At 45.9% G+C, this 23,220-nt stretch overlaps 1 protein-coding gene and 1 long non-coding RNA gene across 5 annotated transcripts in view; one reads left to right on the forward strand and one right to left on the reverse strand.

Moving 5' to 3' along the window:
- LOC109280608 (uncharacterized) overlaps positions 1–16,245 on the reverse strand; it is a 56,899-nt gene extending 40,654 nt beyond the window's left edge. Inside the window, exons 1-2 of the long non-coding RNA XR_002086982.2 lie at positions 16,178–16,245; positions 6,865–7,314 (exon numbers count right to left, since the gene is read on the reverse strand). This is a non-coding gene — a long non-coding RNA (uncharacterized LOC109280608). The remainder of the gene's footprint in view (positions 1–6,864; positions 7,315–16,177) is intronic.
- A 37-nt stretch (positions 16,246–16,282) lies between these two features.
- The window catches only part of TEX9 (testis expressed 9), a 35,503-nt gene continuing 28,565 nt past the window's right edge, over positions 16,283–23,220 (forward strand). For 2 of the 4 annotated variants that reach the window (XM_019477850.2, XM_059714697.1), the window contains exons 1-3: positions 16,283–16,488; positions 19,309–19,372; positions 20,366–20,442. In XM_019477850.2, coding sequence (XP_019333395.2) covers positions 16,298–16,488; positions 19,309–19,372; positions 20,366–20,442 — 332 coding nt within the window. In that variant the 5' untranslated portion in view covers positions 16,283–16,297. Of the gene's footprint in view, positions 16,489–19,308; positions 19,373–20,365; positions 20,443–23,220 lie in introns of those variants that run through there. The other 2 variants (XM_059714698.1, XM_059714699.1) reach the window with 2 other exon arrangements.

The raw sequence follows: 23,220 nt of genomic DNA on the forward strand, positions 1-23,220 counted from the left end.
TTCAAAATTAAATAAACTTCAATAAGGAAAAGTACACTCATGCACTTGGGATAGAACAAAGAAATGCATAAATACAAATTGGGACATGATTGGCTAGGATACAGTACTTTAGAAAAGGGCTTAGGGATTATATACTGGACCACAAACTGAATGCAAGTCAGCCACATGCTTTTGTTGCAAAATAAGCAATAGCACACTGCATTCTATGAACAAGAGTGTTGTCTACAAGTCAGAAAATGTGATTCCTTTGCTTTATGCATCACCTGGGGGCCCAGACAGACATTAGGGCTCCACTTTAACTGATGGCACTTTACATAAAGTGCCATGAGTTAGAGCCCCCCCCGGACCCAACAGACATTTTCCTGTTGGGTCAGGAGGGGGAGGGGCTGAAATCAGCCTACACTGGCCCTGGTTAGCAGGTGGAGATGCTCCAACAGCCTCCAAGGAGGCTGCCAAACCACCCCTCTCACCAGCCCTGACCCTCAGCTCTGGGACTGTTAGCGAGGGAGGGAGGTGAAAGGGGAGGGAGCTCCCAGTGTTGAATGGCCAGAGGTGAGGGGAAGTGGGGGGTAGAATGGAGCCCCTTCACCTTGAACTGTACTCCCCAGCTACCCTGGCTGGTCAGCTCTGGCCATTCAGCAGCTGGGAGCTTTGTGCTGGCTGCTTTTGGCTGCTTCTGGATAGAGCTGGGGGGGGGGGGGGATGGAGCCTCCTCACCACATGGTCCTGATGCAGCTTCCCCCAATATCACAACCAGGGTACCGGGGGGGGGGTCCACAAGGTGAGGGGGGGCCATTCTCCACCCCCTCCCCCTAGGATCTGGCCATTCAGCTGCTGGGAACTCCCTCTCCTTCCCTGGCAGCGCAGAGGGCAGGGCTGGGCTGATAGCATCAGCCCAACCACCCCCTTCCAAAAAATTAACCTTGGAGGGAGCACAAGTTCCCTAAGGTGCTCTGATTTTGAGTACCTTGATGTAATTCCTGATTTAACCAGGGTTAATTTTTCCCATGATTGGCCATTTTAAAAGTGCTTTACAGCCATACATGTGTGTTATGACTAGGGACCACTGGAATTCATGCCAGAAATGCATTGTGTGGCAGCTCCTTTAATCTTGCAGTTTCCCTGGGCACTCCCGTTTTTGCCTCCCTGCCAATCAAGGATGAGCGGCAAACAGTGGAGCTGATGGAAACCCCTCTGCCACTCAACGGGGGGGGGGGGGGGAAGCGTGCGGAGAATGGGGGGGGGGACTGCAAGATTAAAGAAGCCACCGTGCAGCACACTTCCACCACAAATTCCATTGTTTCCTAGTTATGACATGGCTGTAGAGCACTTTCATGGGCCAGATCACTTGAAAAAATCATTTCTTTCTGCCCCCTTGATGGCTTCACCTGGCATAGTGTCCAGTGTAGGATGCCACACTTCAAGAAAAATTTAAGAGAAATTGAGAGATGAGTAGAGAGTATAAAATGATTAGAGAGAGGTCTAGAAAATGTGACTTTTTAGAAAAGTTTGGAAAACTGCCATTATTTAGTCTGGAGAAAAGATTTGAGGAGAAATTTGATAACAGCCTTCAAATATGTGAAGGGTAGTTATAAAGAGGATGGTGACAGACTTTTCTCAGTGACTCCATGGGATAGGATTAGACATAATACTTTTAAATTAAAACAGTGGAAATTTATGTTGGCTGTTAGGAAGAACTTCACAACAACTTTTAAATCATTGGAATAGATTATTTTGAAAGGCTATGGATTCTCCATCCTCAGAAACTTTAAAGAGCAGTTTAGACTAACACTTGCCTGGACTTGTTCACACATGGATGATCCTGCACTTAGCAAAGGGCTGGACTAGATGACCTCTTGAGCTCTTGTCCAATCCATTTTTTCTATGATTTTATTGCACGTGCTACTGCTGTACTTAGATTATATTTGTAAGCAATAGAAAAGAGGCCTTGAGCATATTATGTGCGCCATTTTGGCAATTTATAAAAATGTAACTAAATAATTTGGGGCACTAAGTTTCTTTCTTTTACCTGCAAATCTGTTTTACTAGACCTTTTTCTAGTCTACTGCCTGATAGCTGTTTAACCTATGGAGCAGACAGTGTCTTTTGTTCTCTTTTATCCTCCCACATATATCCCATTTGATCTTCTGCTCTGAAAAGGGGAATGTAGGCCCGCCTGGCCTCGAACATCTTGCTCCGTGCCTCTTTGGTTCGGGTACTCACCGGGATCTGCCCTGCCGTCGCAGGTGGTCTTCCGAGGAGGTCTTTACACACGACGCAGATCACCCCTTTCTCGCCTGCCACGACTCTGAATCTTCTTCAGTGGGGGGGCTCAGTACTGCGGCTCCTCCTCCCCTCTACCTCACCCTATACCCAGCCTGACGGGTGATTGTCGATCCTGTGGCCGATCTTGTGCACCACGAGTGTCTTTCAATCAATAAGCGTACAGCCCCTTATTCTTTTTTCCTCGCTTCCCTCCGCCTCAACCTCTTCCAGCATGGGGAAACACAAGATGCTCTAAAGCAAAAAGAAAAACGCAAGAAAACCACCACTGACACCGTGCACTCTGTGTGTGCCCAAGATACACCCCGTGCTCCTATTTGACCGCTAGGGTCCTTCTTTGTTCACCTAGCCCCATGGCTTGGTCCCTACAGACCTGGCTATTGTTGCCCTCTCTCTGGGCCTTTATAATGTCGTCGCCCTCTCTCTGGGCCTTTCGGTGTCGTTGCCCTCTCTCCGGGCCTTCAGTATCGTCGCCCTCTCTCTGGGCTTTCACAATAGTGGTGCTCCCCTTCCCTGGGGCTCCTCAGTGATACTGCCCTCTCTGGGCCTTCACAACACTGCAGCCCTCTCTCTGGGCCTTCACAATAATGCTGCCCTCTCTCTGGGGCTTTGCAGTAAGGCTGCCTTCTCTCTGGGGCTTCGCAGTAAGGCTGCCCTCTCTCTGGAGCTTCACAACATTGCCCCTCTCTCTGGGGCATCTCCTCAGATAAACTGGGTCCCTCCACCATCCCACCTGTTTGGAAGCTGGAAGGAGGGCCAGTGCCTCCCCTTTCTCCATGGGGACTACTAGTCCCGGAGTTTCTCTGGCTTCTGTCTCCTTCACCTGCCTTTCCCTGCACCGGAGCTCCTGCCCTGAGCGCAGGTTTGTCTTCGCCACTGCTGACGGCTTCTCCCTTGCCGCGTGAGGTGTCGGATCCGCCTCTGTTGGGGATCGCTGTCTCTCGCTCCACACCATACTTCCAGCTGACTCCCCCAGCTGGGATTCCTCCCAGCGTCCGCCCCCCTCGTCTCTCTGTGGGCCGTCCTTTTTATCTCTGCCAGCCGGCAATTGCTGCTGACGTCACCAGCTGGCCGCGGATGGATGAAAGCGTGGCTAATGGCTCACGCAGGCTTTTTCCGGTGTTCCTGCTTTGCCTCAGGTCTTGCTGCAAGTAAGTGTTCTTTTTTACTTTTGCTTTTTCTGTTCCTCCCCCATTTTCTGGCCCCGGGGATCCCCCCTTGGGCTTTGGGGTCTCCCCCCATTTGTCTCTCCCTGTGACAGGCTTAAATACCAATGAAAATGGTATGGTTTGTGTTGAGTTTCCTCAATGAAGAATCCCCACTATAACCTTTAAGAAAATTGTGAGAAAAGAGAGTAATCGCTGCAGTAGAGAAGCAGACCCTGTATCTCTTCCATCCTCATAAGAGATCAAAGAGCTGCTGAGAGGGGAGCAGAGACTGGGCAGCTGATGAGTAGGAAGCCCATTCATAAGAACTGGCTTTTACTGTTAATGGGTCCATTGGGCAAGAGGGACACTCCACAATACCCACCTCCTCTCCTATTTATCCAATTTATACTTTTTTTCCCCTCTTGTCTCCCTACAGTGTCTCAGAAACCAGGGGGACATGCATACTTCTTCTCTCTCTCTCTTCCCCTACCTTATTCACATTAATAAACACTTATCTCCCCTTTATATATTCACATAACTCCTTTTGATTTTATAAACTCCAATACAAAGAGAGAACAACATATAAGCCTGAATGTTTAAAAACTGAAGGCCCTGTTACATGTTTAAATTAAACCAGCTATAGAGTTGCTATACATTTTCAAGTACAAATTTAGTAGATGGTTGGCTCTTTTTATAGCTGGACAGTCATTCTTATCATGAGATAATTACTTTGCAGGTGTAGCTGCAAAGTAATTATCTAAATTGACCAGTTAATTTTTAATATATGTAACATGTAGCAGGGGCCTGTGTGTGTCAGTTTGGTATCTTTTTAGCCTGAGAGATTTTGGATAGTTGTTTGCCATGAACCATCATTGCATTTCGGATAACTTACTAATTCTGATTAAAATAGATTATTATTGCACAAACTTAATAAACTCCAATAACTTCCTAAGATAGTGGCTTTTGAGGTTATTTAAGTCTCTACTAAATATCACATTCCAAATGAGACACATGGAAAAGAATCTGTGTACCCAATCCTAAAGGCTGGAAGTCAAAAACATTTGATGAGAGTAAAAATTTCAGGATCATGCCCTGCATTAGGCCTCTAGATCTAAATATTAATTTATTACCGGAATTACAGGCATAACTCTATTTATTTATTTATAGCTATATCAGTAAATGTTGAATCAGATATTTATAGCTCATCTATTTTATTATTACACTTCTGAGCTTAAGTTATAAGATGGAAATAACAAATGTAGGTACACAAATTATGTTACTTATGAGCCAAATAACAACACACAATAAGCGACTGCGTATTTTTTTTCCAATGAATAGGAATACTAGCTGCATCCCTCTCCATAACCTGATGTGTGATCTGTATGGCAAAAATACCTCAAACAAGACACAAAAATAGGTACAGAAATTTTGTATTTCATGGAATCTATTCTTTATCTTTAAAAATGATCTGCAATAAAAGCACATCCAAACATTTGCAATTCAACATATCTGATGTGAAAGATAATAGAAGTGAGATCACAGCAACATATCTGTCTAAAATAAGGGGTATCCCTTATAAAAGAGGAATCTGGAAAGTCATCCCTTTTCTTTTGTTGGACTAGCCGAACAAAAGAATGAAGCAAATTTGTTATACTCATTATTTTATTGCAACATATTTGTTCTCCTAGTTGGAACTTTGTCTTTGGGCAATTCACACTATCTACCTTATTCAGTTAACTAAGGTACCTTAGAACAAAAGTAACAAGAACTGCTGCAGTCAGCACGCAAAGATCTTTTGTGGTCTTCTTTTCCTAATATGGTATTTTCTATTTCTTGACTTAATTTAATACCCTTTTTTGGTCATTAATTTATCTCAAAATTCTAATATAATCAAAGGCTTAGTACTTCCATCTGTCTGTCCATAATGCTGGAGGCCAACTACATATGCGCTGCAGAGAGGGTGGGCAGCAATTGGCTGCACGGGCCCGACCCCTCAGGCAGGGAGCAGGAGGTGGAGGGAACCCTTAGGCTTTAAAACTACTGACTTGCCCCAGCTCCTGTCAAAGCTGATAGGAGACAGGGCAGTAGGACCCAGGAGGAGCCTCAGCAGGACTGAGCAACCCAGCCCACCCTGCCCCCAGCAATTGCACTCCCTGCCTACCAGCACTGTCCATACCATGTGGCCTGGCTGCATCACCGGAGTGGGGAGCATGGAGCCATGGATAGGGTATTTCTGGTGTGGGTGTGTGTTGTGGGGGGGTGTGATGCAGGTATGTGTAGAGTGTGTGTTATGTGTGCAGCCAGAGGCAGCATGGGTGGGTGGGTGGGTGTGCAGCCAGGGGCAGCGTGGGTGTGTGTATGTGTGCAGCCAGGGGCAGAGTGGGTGAGTGGGTTTGGTGTGGACCCATGGGCAGAGTGGGTGGGTGTGGGTGTGCAGCCAGGAGCAGAGTGGGTGGGAGTGTGTTCATAGGATGAGTCCCACCTGCACTCCCAACCATACACATGCACCCACACTCCCCTTGCACTGCCATACATGCACCCCCCCACATGCACACCCCCTCACATAGCCCAGGCATCCTCCCCCCACACACCACCCCCACAAACTCCACACCCACCCACATCCCCTCCACGTGCTCCCTCACCCCACATACCCACAGCCCCCCACAAACCTATATGCACCCCCCACAATATTCAAGAGTAAAACTTTATTTCCGGGGGCAAGGGGATGGACTTCTGGTGGCAAAGGTCAGGGTTTAGGGGGCAGGACTTCCATCACAAGATGGTGACCAGGGGGTGGGGCACCTGCCAGGGAACTGAGCTACCCATGCAGCCTTTGACAGCTTGCCAAAACATGGTAAGTGGCCCTCCGCCCAAAATAATTGCCCGCCCCTGGTTTAAGTGGCCGGCCCCAAAGGGTGTGTTGTGGGGGGCATGTAAGCTCTCCCTGAAATGCTCCGTCATTCATGTTGGGCAATTGGCTAGTAGACAATAAACTTCTCTAACACATTTTCAACTAACTGTTTAGAAATGGCGGGATGGATGCTACAATGTCTTATGATGCTTGGATAATTAAGTTGCCACCAGTTTCTGAAGCACGTATATTTGGATTCAAGGTTTTGGCACAGTTTATTATGTGGCTAGCAGCCAATTTCAAAATTTCAGAACTGGATTGCAGTTCCCTCCACATTTGGGCTTTTTTTGGGGCTGGTATTTTGTTTCAAACTTATCTCCAATTACTTATTATTTGCTACATGCTAACTATGTGTGAGGCAATGCATAAACATTTGAAAGCAGAGACTTTGCCCTTGTGAACTTAGGCTGAATGCAAAGAGAAGTTTTATACAGGGCACTTTGCAATAGGTAAACAGTACACAGCTTCATCTTTTTTTAAAAACACACTGTGGCGGGGATGCTGCCACGAGCCAAAGCTTACCTCTGGTGCTGGAGCAGAGGGAAAAGTGGTGGCCGCAGAACGCTGCTGAAGATCAAAGGCACAATGGTGGAGACGCCGCCGTCAGAAGACAAGCAGTGCCAGCGTAGGAGTGGCGGGAAAAGTGGCAGCCACAAAATGTCGAAGCCCAAACGTGCTCCTCCAGGCCAGCATGGGCACGCTTTGTGGATGTGTCCCGATGTCGATTTGCTGGGCGTCCCTCAGAAAGAGGGATAAAATCCCCACCAGACAATGTCCAAGGAGGACCAGAAGTGAGGCCTCCTGAGAGCCCAGAGCAGCAGGAAGTGAATGAATACCCTGACAGGGGAGAGTGGTAACAACGTCAAGAGTTGGGATGCCCAGCTAAGGCTGGCTCAGAGGAGCCAGAACACATACCTCTCACAAAGCCATGGATCCCAGATGAAGCTGATAGAGACTGGGACAGTGGTGAGCCTGCAGAGAGAGAAAAAGAGGAAGGATATTAAAAGCCATGAGTAACCCCTGGAGAGGGAACGAGCCCTGAAGGATGGAGCCCTGGGGTACATGCAACGACAAGTCAGGCTGACGTGAAGCTTGAACAAGGATAGTACACTGTCTGAACTGGGATTGAGATTAGATAGGGGCTAAGGCCCAGCCATGGCTGATTGACATTGAGTTAGCCTCAGCCAAGACCTGACATCATCTCTGGTTGGCATATGGTGGGGTGTAGGGGAGGCAGAGCTCCGAGACAAAGACCTAAGCGAGAGATAGAAGAGGGAACCAGGAGAGGCAGGACATGAGAACTTCCTCCTAGCAATAATCCTTAACGTCAAGTTGTGGCAGACAAGAACCCCTGGGGACCTTAGAGACTCCCACTGGAGGGCAAGCTGTCAACCCACAAGGAGACAGTGGCACCCAATTGGCCTGAAAAGGCAAAATGCTCAAGCAGATGCCATGGGAAATTACATGCACCCATTAAAATAAATTATTGTAATAAAAGTCAATGAATAGGTCCTTTAAGGAGGGATCTAAAGAAAGTTTATACTTGGCAGTTGGATCTAAAATCCAAATAAAGATGCTTAATTTTAAGCATGTAGTTAACTCATATTACATATGAGTTAAGAGCATATGTAAATGCTGATCTAACTAGGGATGCTTTCTCAATTGAGGCTTTAGGGTAAAAGAAAAAAAAAGATCACGGAAAAGAAAATTCTCTTTGGGGTAATAAAATGTCAATTACAGTTGCATACTATACTGGAGTTCCATCATTATGACAAGAACTTCTTTCCAGGTTCGGACTACATCTAGTGTCAAGGTAGCCATTTTTCTCTATTAAAAAGTAAACAGAGCTTCCTCCATCTAAGATGATGCTATTGTAGTCTTGTCACGAGAGACTGAACTGAAGGTTCATCTCTGGCCTTAAAGGTGCCATATATACAACAAGTGGACGATGCAAACAATCGTATAACATATCAGATGTGATATACAATAGCATGTCTAAATGTTTGCTGAATCAGTTCCATGTTTAATTATTGTAATTAAGAAAGAGCCCACCTTGATTTTCACCATTTTTATCATGATTTAAAATTGATAGCTTTGCTAATTGGGATTCAATAAGCATAGAACACCTGATGCTATTCTCTCTGTACATTATGGCAATGGAAAAAGTATTATACAAGAAATTAGTTTATAAAAATATAAGGGATGTGATTTGGTATGTGATTCTAAGCTCTTGATACCTTTGTGAAAGAATCATCCAAAAACTTTTCACTATGCACAAGAAACAAGAGTATAAGTTTTGTAACATGTTATACACGTGTTCTTTTAATCAAACATATTCTTATTTTCAAGTGTCTTTCAAGTATCTATTTTTCTAATTGTTTACTATAGTTTTCTAATACTCCATAGTCTGTGCTTACTCTTCTGTCCTCTGTAAGCCCTGCTGTCTATCCTGGTTTCACTCTTTTGTTCTGGCATGCATAATTACATTCTGTTCTGCAAAATGAGCAATAATATGTGCGGGAATGTGAAATTATCATTTAAAACTTTTTTCTTTTGCTAGAGTTATTTCATTCCAGATTCTTCTTTCTCTTGAGAGTCTCTCCTTCAAGAAACTTTACAAAACAAAGGAAAATCAGAATGTGTGAAGCGTCTTGATTATGAGCCATATTAATGGAAGGGAGATACTGGATAAGGGTCCAAACCAATGCCATGGTGCAGAACATTCACAAAATTTAAACTGTTCAAACTCCAGATGTAAATCTAATTTTAAAGTAACAACCTGTTTACGAAAATACACAAACCGTTTGATTTTACTGTTGCTTGGTTTTTAAGCTGGGCTTTTAAAAATCTTCTTGAATGGAAAATGAGATTCTATTAACAATGTTAGTTAAGTTTCAGACCATGGCAATGTCTATTTTTTAAAACATTTTCATGCACATAAATTGCTTAGCTGCCTGCACATGCTGCTATTGATTGCTGACTTCAAATGCAAGTCTGCTTTCTACCCAGTTACCAACTGTGTATTACAGAATTACCTGTTACGGTCATCTTAGGTTATATTCAAAGTGATAAAACCTTAATGCAGTAAGGGATCAAGAAATTACATCATTCTTTAATTTCTATTTTCTCATTTCTGTTATCTACAGACAAATGCCATCAACGTTCATATAAGAAATATTTTTTTAAACACTCTAATTCTGTCATATTTACTTAAAAGCATCAGGTAGCTAAATTCTAAACCTGTCAAAGATATTACTGAAAATAACTTTCTACTGAAAAAATCTTATTAAATGAATAATATTGTGGACCTTACTAAAATTTACTAGAATTTATGAAGGGCACAGAATCTATAGTTCTATATCTGATTATTCTCCCCAGAGAACTTTCCAAAAAAAAAAAAAGGGAAATGTTTTTAATGATTTACAATCAAATGAATTATATTACCCTTTTTGCTCATTAACAGTGAACCAAATACTATCAAGAGCCCTAACGGGTCTACCGGTAATCTGTCTAATCTAAACTACAGGTTTCCCTTGATTTATGCGGGTTTGATTTATGCAAATTCACTCTTATGCGATGACCCTTTTGTACCTGAAATTCGTTATATGTGAGGTAAATTCACGTATATGTGATTCGTATGTGATCAGTATAGGCATACTCTGCCCTCCACCAAGCAGGTAAGTCTGAGTTTGTGAGGGGAGGGGAAAGAGCTGTGAGTGAAGGGAGGGGAAAGAGCCGTGGGGCTGGGCCCCACCCACCCACCCACCCCTGAAAAGCCTGGTGCCACCGCTGGCCTGAGTCTGCAGCAACCACCAGCCCTAGTCTGCTCTTGTCCGGCTCCAGGCAGCTACCTGTTCCTACTCCAGCTGCCCTGGGAGCAGCTGATGTAAGTGGTTTGCAGCTGTTGGGCCGTGCTGTGCCCAAAGCCCCTCAGGGCTCTGCCTCCCCCAGGGCACCGTGCCCTGAACCCCCCAGTGTGGTGCAGCCCAGCAGCTGCAAGCAGGTGGCGTCCACTGCTCCCAGGGCTGCAGCAGGGGTAGGCAGTTGCCTGCAGCCAGATGAGAGCAGGCTGGGCAGCAGCTGCTACTGCTGCTGCTGGCTCGGGTCAGCGGCAGCACCAGGCTCTTCCCGGTGCTCGTGGTGGGGTGAGTGGGGCTGCCACCCACCCTGAACCCCACAAAGAGCCCAATGCTGCCCCTGCTGCAGCCCCAGGAATGGCAGATACCGCCCGCTTGCAGCCACTGGGCTACACCACACCCCTCTCCCTGCTCCTTCCCCAGCCTCACTCCTTCCCTCCCTCCCTCCCTGCCCTGGGAATGCATCCCTATCTGTTTCATTGTAAACTGGGTTTGCTTTAAGCAAATTCGATTTATGTGCTCTTCCCTGGGAATGCATCTTCCACATAAATTGAGGCAAACCTATTCTGACTTTGTTGCCTTAGAGCTTTAATAGATAAAATGAATTATTGCAGCCTAGCTTTCTTTTTTATCCATAGCTTTTTATCAAGACCTCTCGAGACCTTCCAAATAATTTTAAATTACATTTTAATACTATAAACATATTTTTTATTGAAATATTATTTTCTTGGGTGGGGGGAACAACTCATGGATATTTGCTTTTAGTTAAGAACATGCTTTTTCCTAGAGCTCTAATCTTGTTTTCCTGGATTCCCACTTGCATCTGATCCTCTTGGAATTTCTATTCCATCTCTGAAAACACATCTTGACCATGACCATTTAATCTCCCATTGACTCTTATTACAACTTGTCTTTCTCTATTCAGTTTGGTAGTTTCTATCACTATCTTTTCCCTTACTCATTCTCCGAGCAAAAAAGCTTAATTGGTTGTCTGGAGTTTTTCTCCTCTTTTGAAAGACATGATTTGTTTCTGTTCTGTTCCTTCTTTCTCAAGTGACTGTAACCTATTGACTGCCTGGCTGACCCTTCTACTTCATCACTTTCAAAGACAGGCTTTTTTCCCCTTCTTTTCACCTCAATACCCAACTGCAGTGCTAGGCAACTTCAGTTTTCATGTTGATTACTCAAATACTTTTGTGCCTTTTGCTAATTTAATTTGAACCTGCTCTATATTTCATTTTAATTTTGTCCCATAATTTGACATATCTAATCTGAAAACTTGCCTCTCCTCCAAACCATTTTATTGTTCTTAAATGGATCTACACATTTTTGAAGAGTCTCCACATGTGCACTTCATTAAGTCTGCTTTGCTCATATACTTAGTCAAGTAAGTCCTTATGGCCCCAATATCTATTGCTTAAAGCCCTTCATTAAAGCCTTATACAAACTCAATAATTATAGTTTAGATATACACAATGAACTGAATGACAGTGAGGGGGAAAAAAAGCATTAAAGGGCGGGTCCAGGCAAACACGCACATACCACAAGAGGCATGCTGGGAACAAAAAAATGTTCCCCATGCTGCATATTTGTAGCATGGGGTCAAAATTTGATACCTGGAAATCCAGGTACCAAAAAAAATTTAAAAACAAAAAATGCAGAAAAAATGTGGGGCAAGGCACGATCTAGGACCATGCCCTGAGGCAACTGGAGGCTGGGGTTCTCCAAAGAGACGATCTGGTAGCTGGCCAGAATGTCTCTATGGCTGCTGCTTGCCCTGGTGATGCAGCATGCTGCCTCCCCATGCAGAGAAAGAGCAGTGCAGGCTAGAGCATGATCGGACTGGGCTCTGTCTAAGGTAAGTAGGGACTGGGGGCGAGGCCTGGAGCGGGGGCTGTGTGGGTATGGTGGACTGTGGGGGATAGCGGGGGCTGCTTGGGAGGGGTGGGTCCCCTGCCTGCCCCCTGAATAGCCCACTTCCCCTCTGCAGCAGCAGCAGTCATTGGGGCACTGAGGGCCCTCCTGACACTGCCCCCCCAGGTGTGGGGCAGCGCGGCTCCGTTCTGGCCACCTATCACCTGGCACTGCCTGTGCCACATTGCACAGGGCCGTGCGCCTTTGGGCGGCTCCAGGCTGTTCAGGCTGTCACCTGGGGCCTGGTGCTGCTCTCAGGGACTATGTGTTGCAGCGGGCCGGGTCCTGCCTCCACAGGCCCCTCGTGCTGTTGGGCCAGGCCGGTTCCATGGAGGCAGGACCCAGCCTGGAATAACACGTGGTCCTTGCAAGTGGTGCCAGGCCCTGGGTGGCAGCCCAAGAGGCCTACAGCTGCCTGAAGGTGTACAGCCCTGCGCCAAGCTGGGCTGGGCAGGCTGGGCCCGCACAATGTGGCACAGGTAGAGCTGGGTGCCAGGTGGCTGGGGCCAAGTTGCATTGTCCTGCACCGTTGGGGGGGTGTGCCAGGAAGGCCCTGAGTACTCTGATGGCTGCTGCTGCTGTGGGGGGGGTGCAGCTGTAGGCTGGGGGGGGGCATGTGCCCTGTGGAGGGGCATGTGTGCTATGGGGGCAGCCATGTGTGCCCTGTGGAGGCTGGGGCTCTTAGTGAGCCATGCAGGGGGTTCACCTTTTGGGGGGGGGACCAACCCCTCCTGAGCAGCTCCCCACCCTCACACAGCCCCCCCACACCCAGAAAACCCCCTAGAATCCACCCACAAACCCCATATCCCCAAACCACCCCACAAACCCCTCACCCACATACCCAGCCACAAACCCCAAACCCCCACACAAGCCCCATACCCCCACAAACCTCACCCCCACAAACCCACCCAACTCCTCCACACCCCTTCCCCCCCAAGCCCCACATCCTTCCCACAAACCTCAAACCCTGCCTGCCCAGTCAGCCATATGGGATGGGATGGGACCTGCTGGCAGGAGCTGCAGCTGCAGGGGCGACTGCCACACTGCAGTCCTGCCTTGTGCCCACACCAGTGCTGGGACATGCAGCCCCAGGCTGGGGGGCTCCCAGTCCCAGGATCCACTTAGGAGATGTGATGGGCTGGTGGAGTGGGGGGAGGTCCAGGCAGGAGAGGCTACCAGAGCCAGGCTTAGAGCCCCCCTAGAGCAGCCTGTGCAGGAGAAGGCCAGCCTGGGAATAAAGGGCCCAGCTCAGTACCTGAACCCCAGTCAAGGGCTTCCCAGGGACAGCATGGGGCAGGGAGCAGAACAGCAAGGGCTGGCACTGCTCAGAACCACAAAGCAGTGGGTGGGACAGCTGCAGCCGGACTCATGTCCTGCTGCTGGGACAGAGCTGCTGCTGGGAGGGAGCTAGTGGGGGCAGGCAGGGACTGCGGATCAGGAGTGAGGGGACTGGGATGGGAAGGGGAGGGGAGGGGAGGGGAGGGGAGGGGGGGCTGCGGGTTGATTGTGAGGGGCAAGGGTAGGGCAGGGTACTGGCATATCACTGCTGCTGAGTGCTGCACATCCTGGCGAGTGAAGGGGGTAGGGGCAGCTCTGATTTTTCTATAGCAAAAAACCTAAAGTAAATGCCAAAGAGTATAGATATTTAGAATTCATTCTATTATGATGATAGAGCCACTGGTAGGCTTTCAAATTGTTTTAAACTTGTAAATATATCAATAAAACATTGCCCAACTGATCTTTATATATAGTGGCATTTCATTTTAGTAGCAAAAGAACGTAAGTTTTGATATTTTAATGAGAGAATTTGGGTTTCTTATCAAAGAATTTGCAATTTCTTAACAGGGAACACCAGGATCTCTGCTGCTGGGGCACCTGTGCTGGCCCCAGGCTCTAGCTCCCCTGGCTGCAAATCTGAGAGGAGCTGGGCAGGGTCATTTTGCCCCAAGTGGCACAACTTGTCCCACACCAAAGTGCATGTCCAGGCATGTGCGCTGAGGCAAAAATCCCCACCACAAATTTGTGCTGCTTCTATCTGAGCTGCTGCAAGTGCATATGCCTATATGCGTGGATGCTCCCCAAGAGTACAAAAAGGCTCAATTTAAAATAATCAAGACCATAATTCTGCTTATATAGTACTAGCAGCCTCAGTTCTTCCTTTGTTTTCTCTCTACCCATCTTTCAGCATGTATTGTTTTTAGATCAATAGATTATATAAGCGATTAAGTAAATTTGCGCCTAAAGTTGTGGGCATCTTAAATCTTGAAACTCATTGTATTGACAGATAATAATATCATCAATTTGCCTTCATCATGGTGCAAGGCAACAATTATTTATATTTGGACAAAAGCAGAGTTGTATAGTTTGTGGATGGAGGTAAAGGCCCGCCTTTGCCACCGAGGTCACTATGGCTGCCTACAGGCAGTACCCACTCACAGTCGCCATGTCCCCGCCGCCAACACTGCCACCGCTGCCTGTGAGTGGTCGCTGCGCCCACCTCAGCCTCAGGAGGCATGCGTTGTTCATGCACATGTAGCTATACCTCTTCTCATCTGCAAACCCCATACTCTAGTAGTACCCATTTACTACCTTCCTCAGGCATTTTCACTCTGAGGACTCCTCACATAATTTTCCCTCTGCACCATCCTCTGCCAGATAATTTTTCTATGACTTCCAAAACTTTAACCCATCCTCATTCACATATCGCCCCCCATCAGCTCCTCCTCTATTTATTCCTTAGGCATTGGCTTGGTTGATGACTTGGCCCCCAAGATCTGCATATCTGGCAACTTTTCTGCTACCTACCCCTGTCTCCAGTTGTGTGTGTTCCCCAGTCTCTTCCTTTTCTGGATCTTCCTCACCACTGTATAGAAGAGCGTACAAAATATTAACCTTGACTGTCTACATTGCAACTGTAACTGCCACAGAGAAACTGCCAACACACATATATACCTCTGCAACTCCACTACAGAAGAGCGGTGTAGCTACGTGCATGAACGATGCGTGCCTCCTGAGGCTGGGGGGGCACGGTGACCACCCACAGGCAGCGGTAGTAGTGTTGGTGGCAGGGATATGGCGGTGGTCAGCGGGTACTCCTCGCAGGCAGCCGCAGTGACCTTGGTGGCAAGGGTGGGCCGAGCGGGAACTGCCCACAGGTGGCCACAACGGTGTCAATGGCAAGGGTGGAGTGGCAAGCGGCGAGCACCTGCAGCCACCATCTGTGCTGCCGGCAGTGGTGAGCGGGGACTGCCAGAAGCTGGCAGTGGCCAATCTCAGGGGGGGCACGTGCCCTGCTATGATACCGCCCTTATGTGCCGCTTACATAAAATGTGGCTTGTGGTAGCTTCCCTACAGTGGCAGAAGTCTTCTGTCCCTCTGGTGTTGCTCTGCCAAAAGAAAAAAGGGGTTTTGCTGCTACCGGGTCAGTTTTTGGCAGAACTGAATTGTACCAGGAGCAGTATGTAGTGCAGGCCACATCCCTAAGTGTATTCAATGAAATATATGTATTCAGTGAAACAGCATCAATGAAAGTGAGAGAGGGGGACAGAATCAGTTAACAGCGTGTGAAAGGGAGACTGAATGAATGGGCAGGTGAGTGGGAGAGCGAATGGTATCTGAAGAGAGGAATGAATGAAAGAATGAATGAACAAGTGGGCGATTCTGAAGGCGAAACAGCTCCGCTGGGCGGGGGAGGAAAACAGCCGTGAGATTCAAAAACAAAAGGCAAGGAGAAGGTGGGGAAAAAAGAAAACAGGAAAGTAAGAGTAGAAAATGAAGGCAGGGGAGGATGACAGAGAAGAGCAGAAAACAAGGTGGGGCTGGCTCTGCTGTGACAAAGTATAAAGAGCAGAACCTGGTATCACATAGAGCAAGGCGGGCTGGAGATGGGAGAAGCCAGTAGAGAAGACACAGGGGCTTGTCGCTCTTCTCCCCGTGGCTACAGCAGGTGTCCCGAGCACGGCCAGGGCAGGGGCACCTGCTTCCCGCGCCTCCTCGCTTCTCCCGCGTCTCACTCCTGCTCCCCCAACCCGGGTCCCCCCACGCGTCCCTCAGGCGGGGCAGACCTTCTCGAGCACCGCTCCCCCGGCCCGCCCAGGGCACAGCGACACCGCCCCCGCCAGGCCGGGCCGGGCCGTTGCCAGGGAGAGAGAGCCGCGACGCCGCGGCCCGGCGGCGGCAACAAAATGGCGGCGCGGCGCGGCGGGCGCGGCTGCCAGGGGCGAGGAGGGTCGCCGCCCGGCCGCGGCAGCGCTGGGGAGGCCGCGGACTCCGGGAGCTGCTGCCAGCCAGCGGCGCTGGCGGCGCGGGGAGCCCAGGGCGGCCCGAGGAGGAGCGCGGTGCGGGGGGCCCTGTTGGCCCGGGAGGAGCGGTACAAGTAAGCGCGGGGCCCCCGGGGCGGTGGAGCAGCGGCCTGGCTCTGGGCGGGGGCCTCCGCCGAGCCCACCCCCCGCTCCCCTCAGCGGGCGCCCCCTCCTCGCCGCCCGGCACCGGGGAGCAGCCCTGGGGCAGCCCCTCCGGCCCTGCTAGCTGCGACCGCCCTGCCCGCGCGAGGCACCGGCACGAGGCTGCGTTCAGGCCTCACTTTGCAGGGAAGCATGTAGGGGCCTCTGCTTTCCTGCACCAGAGCGTCGGCATTAGCTCGCGGGCAGGAAAAGCCGAGCTGCCAGCCGGCTGCCTTCAGTGTCCTTGCACCTGTTAAGAACAGGGCAGTGGCTCGTAGCGTTGAGTACATTGTCGTCTCTTTACTGTTAGGCTGAGCCACAGCAGCAAACTCACCATCACCCTTCAATAAACCTCCTATCCCAGCCACCTCTTCTCTCCATATTTGCTTGGAGTGCTAATAAAAGGACTTTATATTACATGAAAATAGGCCACATTCAAGGAATGTGAAGGTTGTAACGTTAAGCACGTAGAAACACAAACACGGATGCAGTTTGGCCAGCGTGTGTATGCCATGTGGTGTGGATTTCAGCTACAATATTACTTGCTTTTTTTTTTTTTTTCACTGAGAAACTGTTGCTTTATTTCCCAACCCAGCTAACAGCTCTACCTAAGCCTGGAGATTATAAATAAAAATAGGAAGGAAATGTTGACAAGTGACAGAAATAAATAAAGCCCTGTTTGTAACCCACAAAGTCACCCTGCGCACCAGGCTGGATTTGGACTGCGGCTCCTTGCCAGTCAGATCTATGAAGCTAGTAGCAGAAGCAGTGGCTCTGGCAGAGGCTGCAGGGCAAACAGTGACTGTGGGCCAAGCCACTTGCTGTGGCGGTGGCAAGACAAATAATGACAGGGCTAAGCAGCTGCAAGGTGAGCAGGGCTGCATGGGCACAGTCCTCACTTGACCCTGCTGCTGCCAACAGCCACGTCCGATGGGAGTGTGGATTCTGTGGTGCCCCCGGCTAGCTTGGCTTCCAAATTCCCTGGCCACCACGAGCCCTGCGAGCTGGACGTAGCAGCTCCATGGACTGTACAGTTAACACTCATGGTATGCTATGATGATACGGAAGTAAGGCAGAAAGGGACCCCAGAAGGCCACCTAGTCCTGCGCAAGGCAGGCTCATCCCAGCAGAAATCTCTCAGCCAGGTCTCTCTCTAACCTGCTCTTGGCAGTTTCCAGGGGTGGCGATTCCATAACCTCTCCAGGTAGTTTGTTCCAATCCTTAACCACCCTCATAGTTAGAAAGTTTTTTTTCTAATTTGTAGCCTAAATTTCTACTGCTGTAATTGGGAGCCTTTGCTTCTAGTTCTGTTCCATGGAGCTATGGAGAACAGTCTCATCTCCATCCTTTTTATAGTCAATTTTCAGGTATTTCAAGGCTGTTATTAATATAATTCAGTCGTGTTTCTGGAAATGTCTACATACATACCTGCTCTAAAACCCGACTTTATTTAAATTTTTAACCTTGAGTTGCCACTTAATTTCAACACTAGAAAATGCTATTTAACAATTACTCTTATTTTAAAAGAAAAAAAAAAACAAGTAGCTTGACAGAATGAAATCTTTCATCACATTTTATTTAGGAAGAGCAGGACACTAAGATTAAAAAACACAAAAATTGAGTCTTTAAGAAGATAGGAAGAAAGTGTCTTTCACTGGAAGGGAATGGCAGCATGCCTAGCTCTGTGCCAAATAGACTGATGTTATAAATGCAGTACTATTTCTCTGTGGTATTGAACACAAAGAACTGGGTACAGGTTAGGAGTTCTTTAACTAAATGCAAGTTTCTGTATTAGCTTTATTATTCAGAAAGTGCATCCAAAGTAAACTCCTTTTAAGGTAAACAGGTTCCTATTTCCTTCTACTTTATTGGTCTTATTTCCCCCCTTTGTGTGCCAATCCAAGTCTTTAAAGGCTTAGACCTAGTCTTTTTGAAGTCTCCAATCTAAATCAGTGAAGCAAGGCTCTCACTGAAGGGTTCTCATTCCTCACAGGATTATATTATGTGTTAAACTCATCTGGCCCCACTGGCCAGATGAGCGGCACAGTGCCAGTCCACAGGCTGGATCAGCCCATAGATTCCCCTCCCTGGCTGTATGCTGGATGCAGCACATGGGGTGCCTGCCCCAGCCGCTCCAGGATCTACACTACATATGGTGTCCCCTGAGCTGGTGTGGGATGCATACTGCATGCCAGTGTCTGGGACTTGCCCAGTATGCAGAGCCTACAGTACAGAAATTGGACTGGTTGGAGTGAGCACCATCTATAGCATAGTCCCAGACCAGCCTGGGGGAGTGCTATATATGGTGCAGATCCCAAACTGACCAGGGCAGGCTTTGCATGGAGCACGTGTCTCAGGCCCCGTGTGCAGGGCTGGTCTGACATGCACTGTATATAGCTCATGGGTCAGCTCAGACCCAGGGGCACAATGGAGGCTGAATGACAGGCTCTGTGGGCCACATCTAGTTCATAGCCCATACCTTTATCACCCCTGCCCTAAATCTTATTGTTCAGTGTATGTCTAGGGTTTGTATTACTATTGTTTTTGCAATACAATTCCTAGAGATTGCTAATCAGGTCCAAGATAATGTTCTGAAGTATATTTAGCTCTTCCTTTGTGGAAGTGATAATTAAAAGCCTTTATTTAAATACAGTAGATTCTTTGTAGACTTGCAGTAAATGTATTTCTTTTAAACCCTTCAGGTAAACTTTATGCCTTTTACCCTTCAGGTAAACTTTATCTTATAATTTTAGGCAACTGAATGCAGAATTAGAAGCAAAAACAGCAGATTTGGTACGTCAGGCTGAAGAAGTAATGGTAAGTTATGTGACTATTCTTGCACAATTCAGTTCTAGGTCTAGAGGGTAAAATCTCAGAAAAATAGTTTTCCTTGCTTTTGCAAGAAAAACAAACTTATGGGGAAATTAGCCTTAGACTAATGCAGGTAGATGTTTTAAATCCATTGCAGCAGTGATATCTTATTGAAAGTAATTATAAACAAAACCAACTTGACTGATTTTCATTGTCCACACAGAAATAGGGAGAGCAAGTAGCCTAAATAGAAAAGGTGCATTTAGTAAGAGAGAAACATTTTTTTAAAAGCAACATTTCTAACATAGTTAAAACTTCTATTAACATTGATGAGGAGCTGAACCAAGCAGATTGGAATTTAATAGAGATTGGCAAAACTAATTATGGCCTCGTACATAAAAAAACAACCCTCTACCCATTTCATAAAAAGAACACATCAGGAATGCAGACAGCTACATTTTGCCAACCAAACAGAATGTCAATATGATTAATTCAGTCCAAATTAAATGTACGTTTATATCTTAAATGATAAAAATAACTCAACTTGTTATTTTTGTTGCATAACCTGGAAAATAGGATACTTGCTCCACCTCGTGTGCAAATATCTATAGTATACGCATAGAGACAGGATACTTTCAGTTTTCTTAGGTGATCTTAAAGCTTGGAAAGAGTAAGTTATATACATATACCTTTTTAAGTGTGGAAGAAAACAATTGAGGCTCTAAGTGATATTTTAAGATTGGTCTTCTGGTACTTTGAATAAAACAATTTATCTTCTATTGTAGCTTCTTTCTGTACATCTCTTATATGTGGAAAGCTGTAATACTTGTGACAGAATTATCCTGTCCTTTGCTGGAAAAGTGGCAGTGATTAAGGCTGTGATACTGATGATTATTTTATATACAGCAATTGTATTGATTTATTTGACATTTTACCACTTATAGTTTGTAGGGCACAGACACTATTTTCCATTAATAGAAAATTTTTCTTCTGTTAAAGAGAGATCAACAAGAGATACTATCTAGACCAGTTTCAACACAGGCCAAGTCATATGAAGAAGACAATTGCCATCTGAGGTAAATGCTGTATACTTTTAAATATTGTCGATTGTTATCTGCAGTTGATAATTGAGTCTTTGGGTCTGCTTATGCAAACCCTGACTTGCAGAAATAATCTTACAGACTTTGTTAGACCCCCTTGAGGAAGCAGGATTCACTCATGGTTAAGAGTTTGCACAATTGGATCACTATTTTGCAAAGTAAGCTGGAGTGCAGCAGTTTCAGAATGTCATTCTTCCAAGTTCTTCAACAACTATCCATTTGGCTTATTCAGGGGCGAAACTGTGGCCTTTCAAAGATCCTGTGAATTTATTTTTCAGTGAAACCATCATCTTTTTGCTCCATCTAGATGAAAGCAAGAGAATGGACCATAAAGAGGATAAAGTAGCTAACAAAAACTATTCCTGATAAGGTGTCAAAGCAATGGCTCTTTAGAATGTACTATGTAGAATATCAGAGTTAGCAAATATTTTAGAATATTGTTTCTTATTGAATTTCTGTAGAACAGGGATAGTGGAGTAGAAAGTACTTGATGTCTAAGTAAGCATACTGATGCGCAATATAATGTTACTTCTTTGGTGCTCAAGCTGAAAATATTATAAATAATCTGCTAGGCAGTGTTGATTGGTGTCTGTAAGAACACAACGCAAATTTACTGAGTTTGTTTGGAACATGTTATGATTTAGCAGCAGATGTTCTAACCCAGTGGAGGCCAACCTTTTAGGCAGGCATGCCACAAATTACCCCCACACTGTTCCCGATTGCCACTCTAATCCCCTTCCCTTGTCCAATCTGCTGCTTTGCTTTGTCTTCCTAGTCTTGTGCTCTCTGCTCAGTCTGCTATTTTGCTTTCTGCTTCATGTCATATCTGTTATTGTACTGGCCATCCCCTCCCTGATCTACTGTAGTGCTCACACATGTAGATGCCACACATCCATGCCTCAAATTGGGCACCCCAGTTCCAAGCCAATTTAATTAACAAAAAATTTGGCTATTATGGATTATTTAGAGGACACCTGGCATGGCCTTGGTACATTTGGGACTGGATATGTTCACCCAGAAACTTAGAGACATCTAGGTATCACCCTCTGGAATTTGGATGTTATGCATTACAGCAACTGGCATTATAAACTAGAATTCACCTTTGGCTGATATATTAAAATCAGCTGGTACAGAGTTTACTAATAACATTTCTGTGTATATAATTGCTCCATTGGGCAAATGCCAAAAAATCACTGGAGTAACTGGAAATAGTATTTGGATTTAAAATACATTAGAGACGGTGTATCAAAAAATCCCAAGCTGATCAGATTCCAAGTTTAAATTGCTATTGATCTTGAATTCAGTGTCACACAAACTTCATATTGAGCTCCGATTTTTTAATTAATTTTTCATGGCACTTGGTTGAGAGTTTGCTTTCAGTGATTACTTAGTTTTAATCTGCATGGGCATGTGAATAAAGCAAGAAGTTAGGTCTTCTTTAGACTTGAAAGGGGCTGCCAGCATGGATGTACTTAGATATTTACCAGCAAATCCCAGTAGTGGAGATGCTGCTTAAACAAGCAAAGGACTTTGCCAGTATAGCTGTGTTTGTAATAAAACACTTGTCAGCCTAATTGTGTTGATCGGGGGTGGGAAGGAAATATTCAGGTAACTCTTAATTGTGAAACCAGGTTTTAGTCTTCTGCCCTGTGGTATGGATCTTTAAAGTTAGAGCAAGTATTCATTTAATAGTTCTCAGACTAGTTTCATAGTTGTAGTTGTTAAGCAACATAACTATAAGAAACCATCATAACATGACAACTTTGGTAGTGACTATTTGTGAGGAAAAATTAAGAGTTGAAAGAGTTAGGAAAACATCAATAAACCAGTAATCCTACTTTTTTTTTTTTTTTAGCACCTTCAGATTTCAATTAGGATTAGGGCTTTGTGCTAGGATGTGTATAGAAGTAGATGCAATTGCTGCCCTAATAAAAAAAGTTTAAGAGCTAGATCTACTAAATGAGTTACGAGTAAATTCAAATTTCCAAAGATGACTAAAGAATACTGTTTTAACCTTACACATGATGAGACTGCTTGCAATGTAGGTAGGACCTCAAGGAGCTTTTCCCGTATATTTTGTGCCTGTGTGCAACACCAAGGTAGAGCCTGGTTCCTGTACTCCCCAACTTCAATAGCTACTGCTTCCTAGCACTGTCTAGGGCTATATATCAGTAAAAGGCATGAGGGAACATACTGAAGCTGTGACCTAAGACACAGCCGATACCTGTTACATAGCTAATTAATGTCCCCTCCCCAGTTAAAGCAACCACTATATATGCTCCATTAAATGTTTAACTGAAAGAGAGAACCCCATGCAGAAGTGAAAGGCTTAAAAACTATTGATATTTTAAAAGCTAGGCATTGATATTTATACTCTGAAAGCTAGGCTTTAGAGACAGTTATTATTCCAGGCTGATAATCTATTCTACTTTAAATAAATGTGTCTTCAAATTGTACTTTTCAAAACAGGTGATTCTCTTGCGGGGGGGAAACACATTCAAAGTTGAAGGGCAAATGCAGCACTAGAAAATCATTATGAGGGTGCAGGCCTTTATTTTTGATGGTGGTCATTCTTTTAAATGTGAGTTTTTAACAGAAAAAAAGAGAGTGAGAAAAGGTGACAGAACAGTCAGAAAGAAAATAGGGTGAGGGAGAATAGTTAAAATGAGCCTACATGCATTTTTCTTTTTTTCAAGCTATTTCCAGAATCATCTTAGTATTTTATTGCATAGACTTTCCTTAAATTATCAATAT

This window comes from Alligator mississippiensis, chromosome 11 (assembly GCF_030867095.1).
Source record: "Alligator mississippiensis isolate rAllMis1 chromosome 11, rAllMis1, whole genome shotgun sequence".
In the NCBI taxonomy this organism is placed as follows: Eukaryota; Metazoa; Chordata; order Crocodylia; family Alligatoridae; genus Alligator; species Alligator mississippiensis.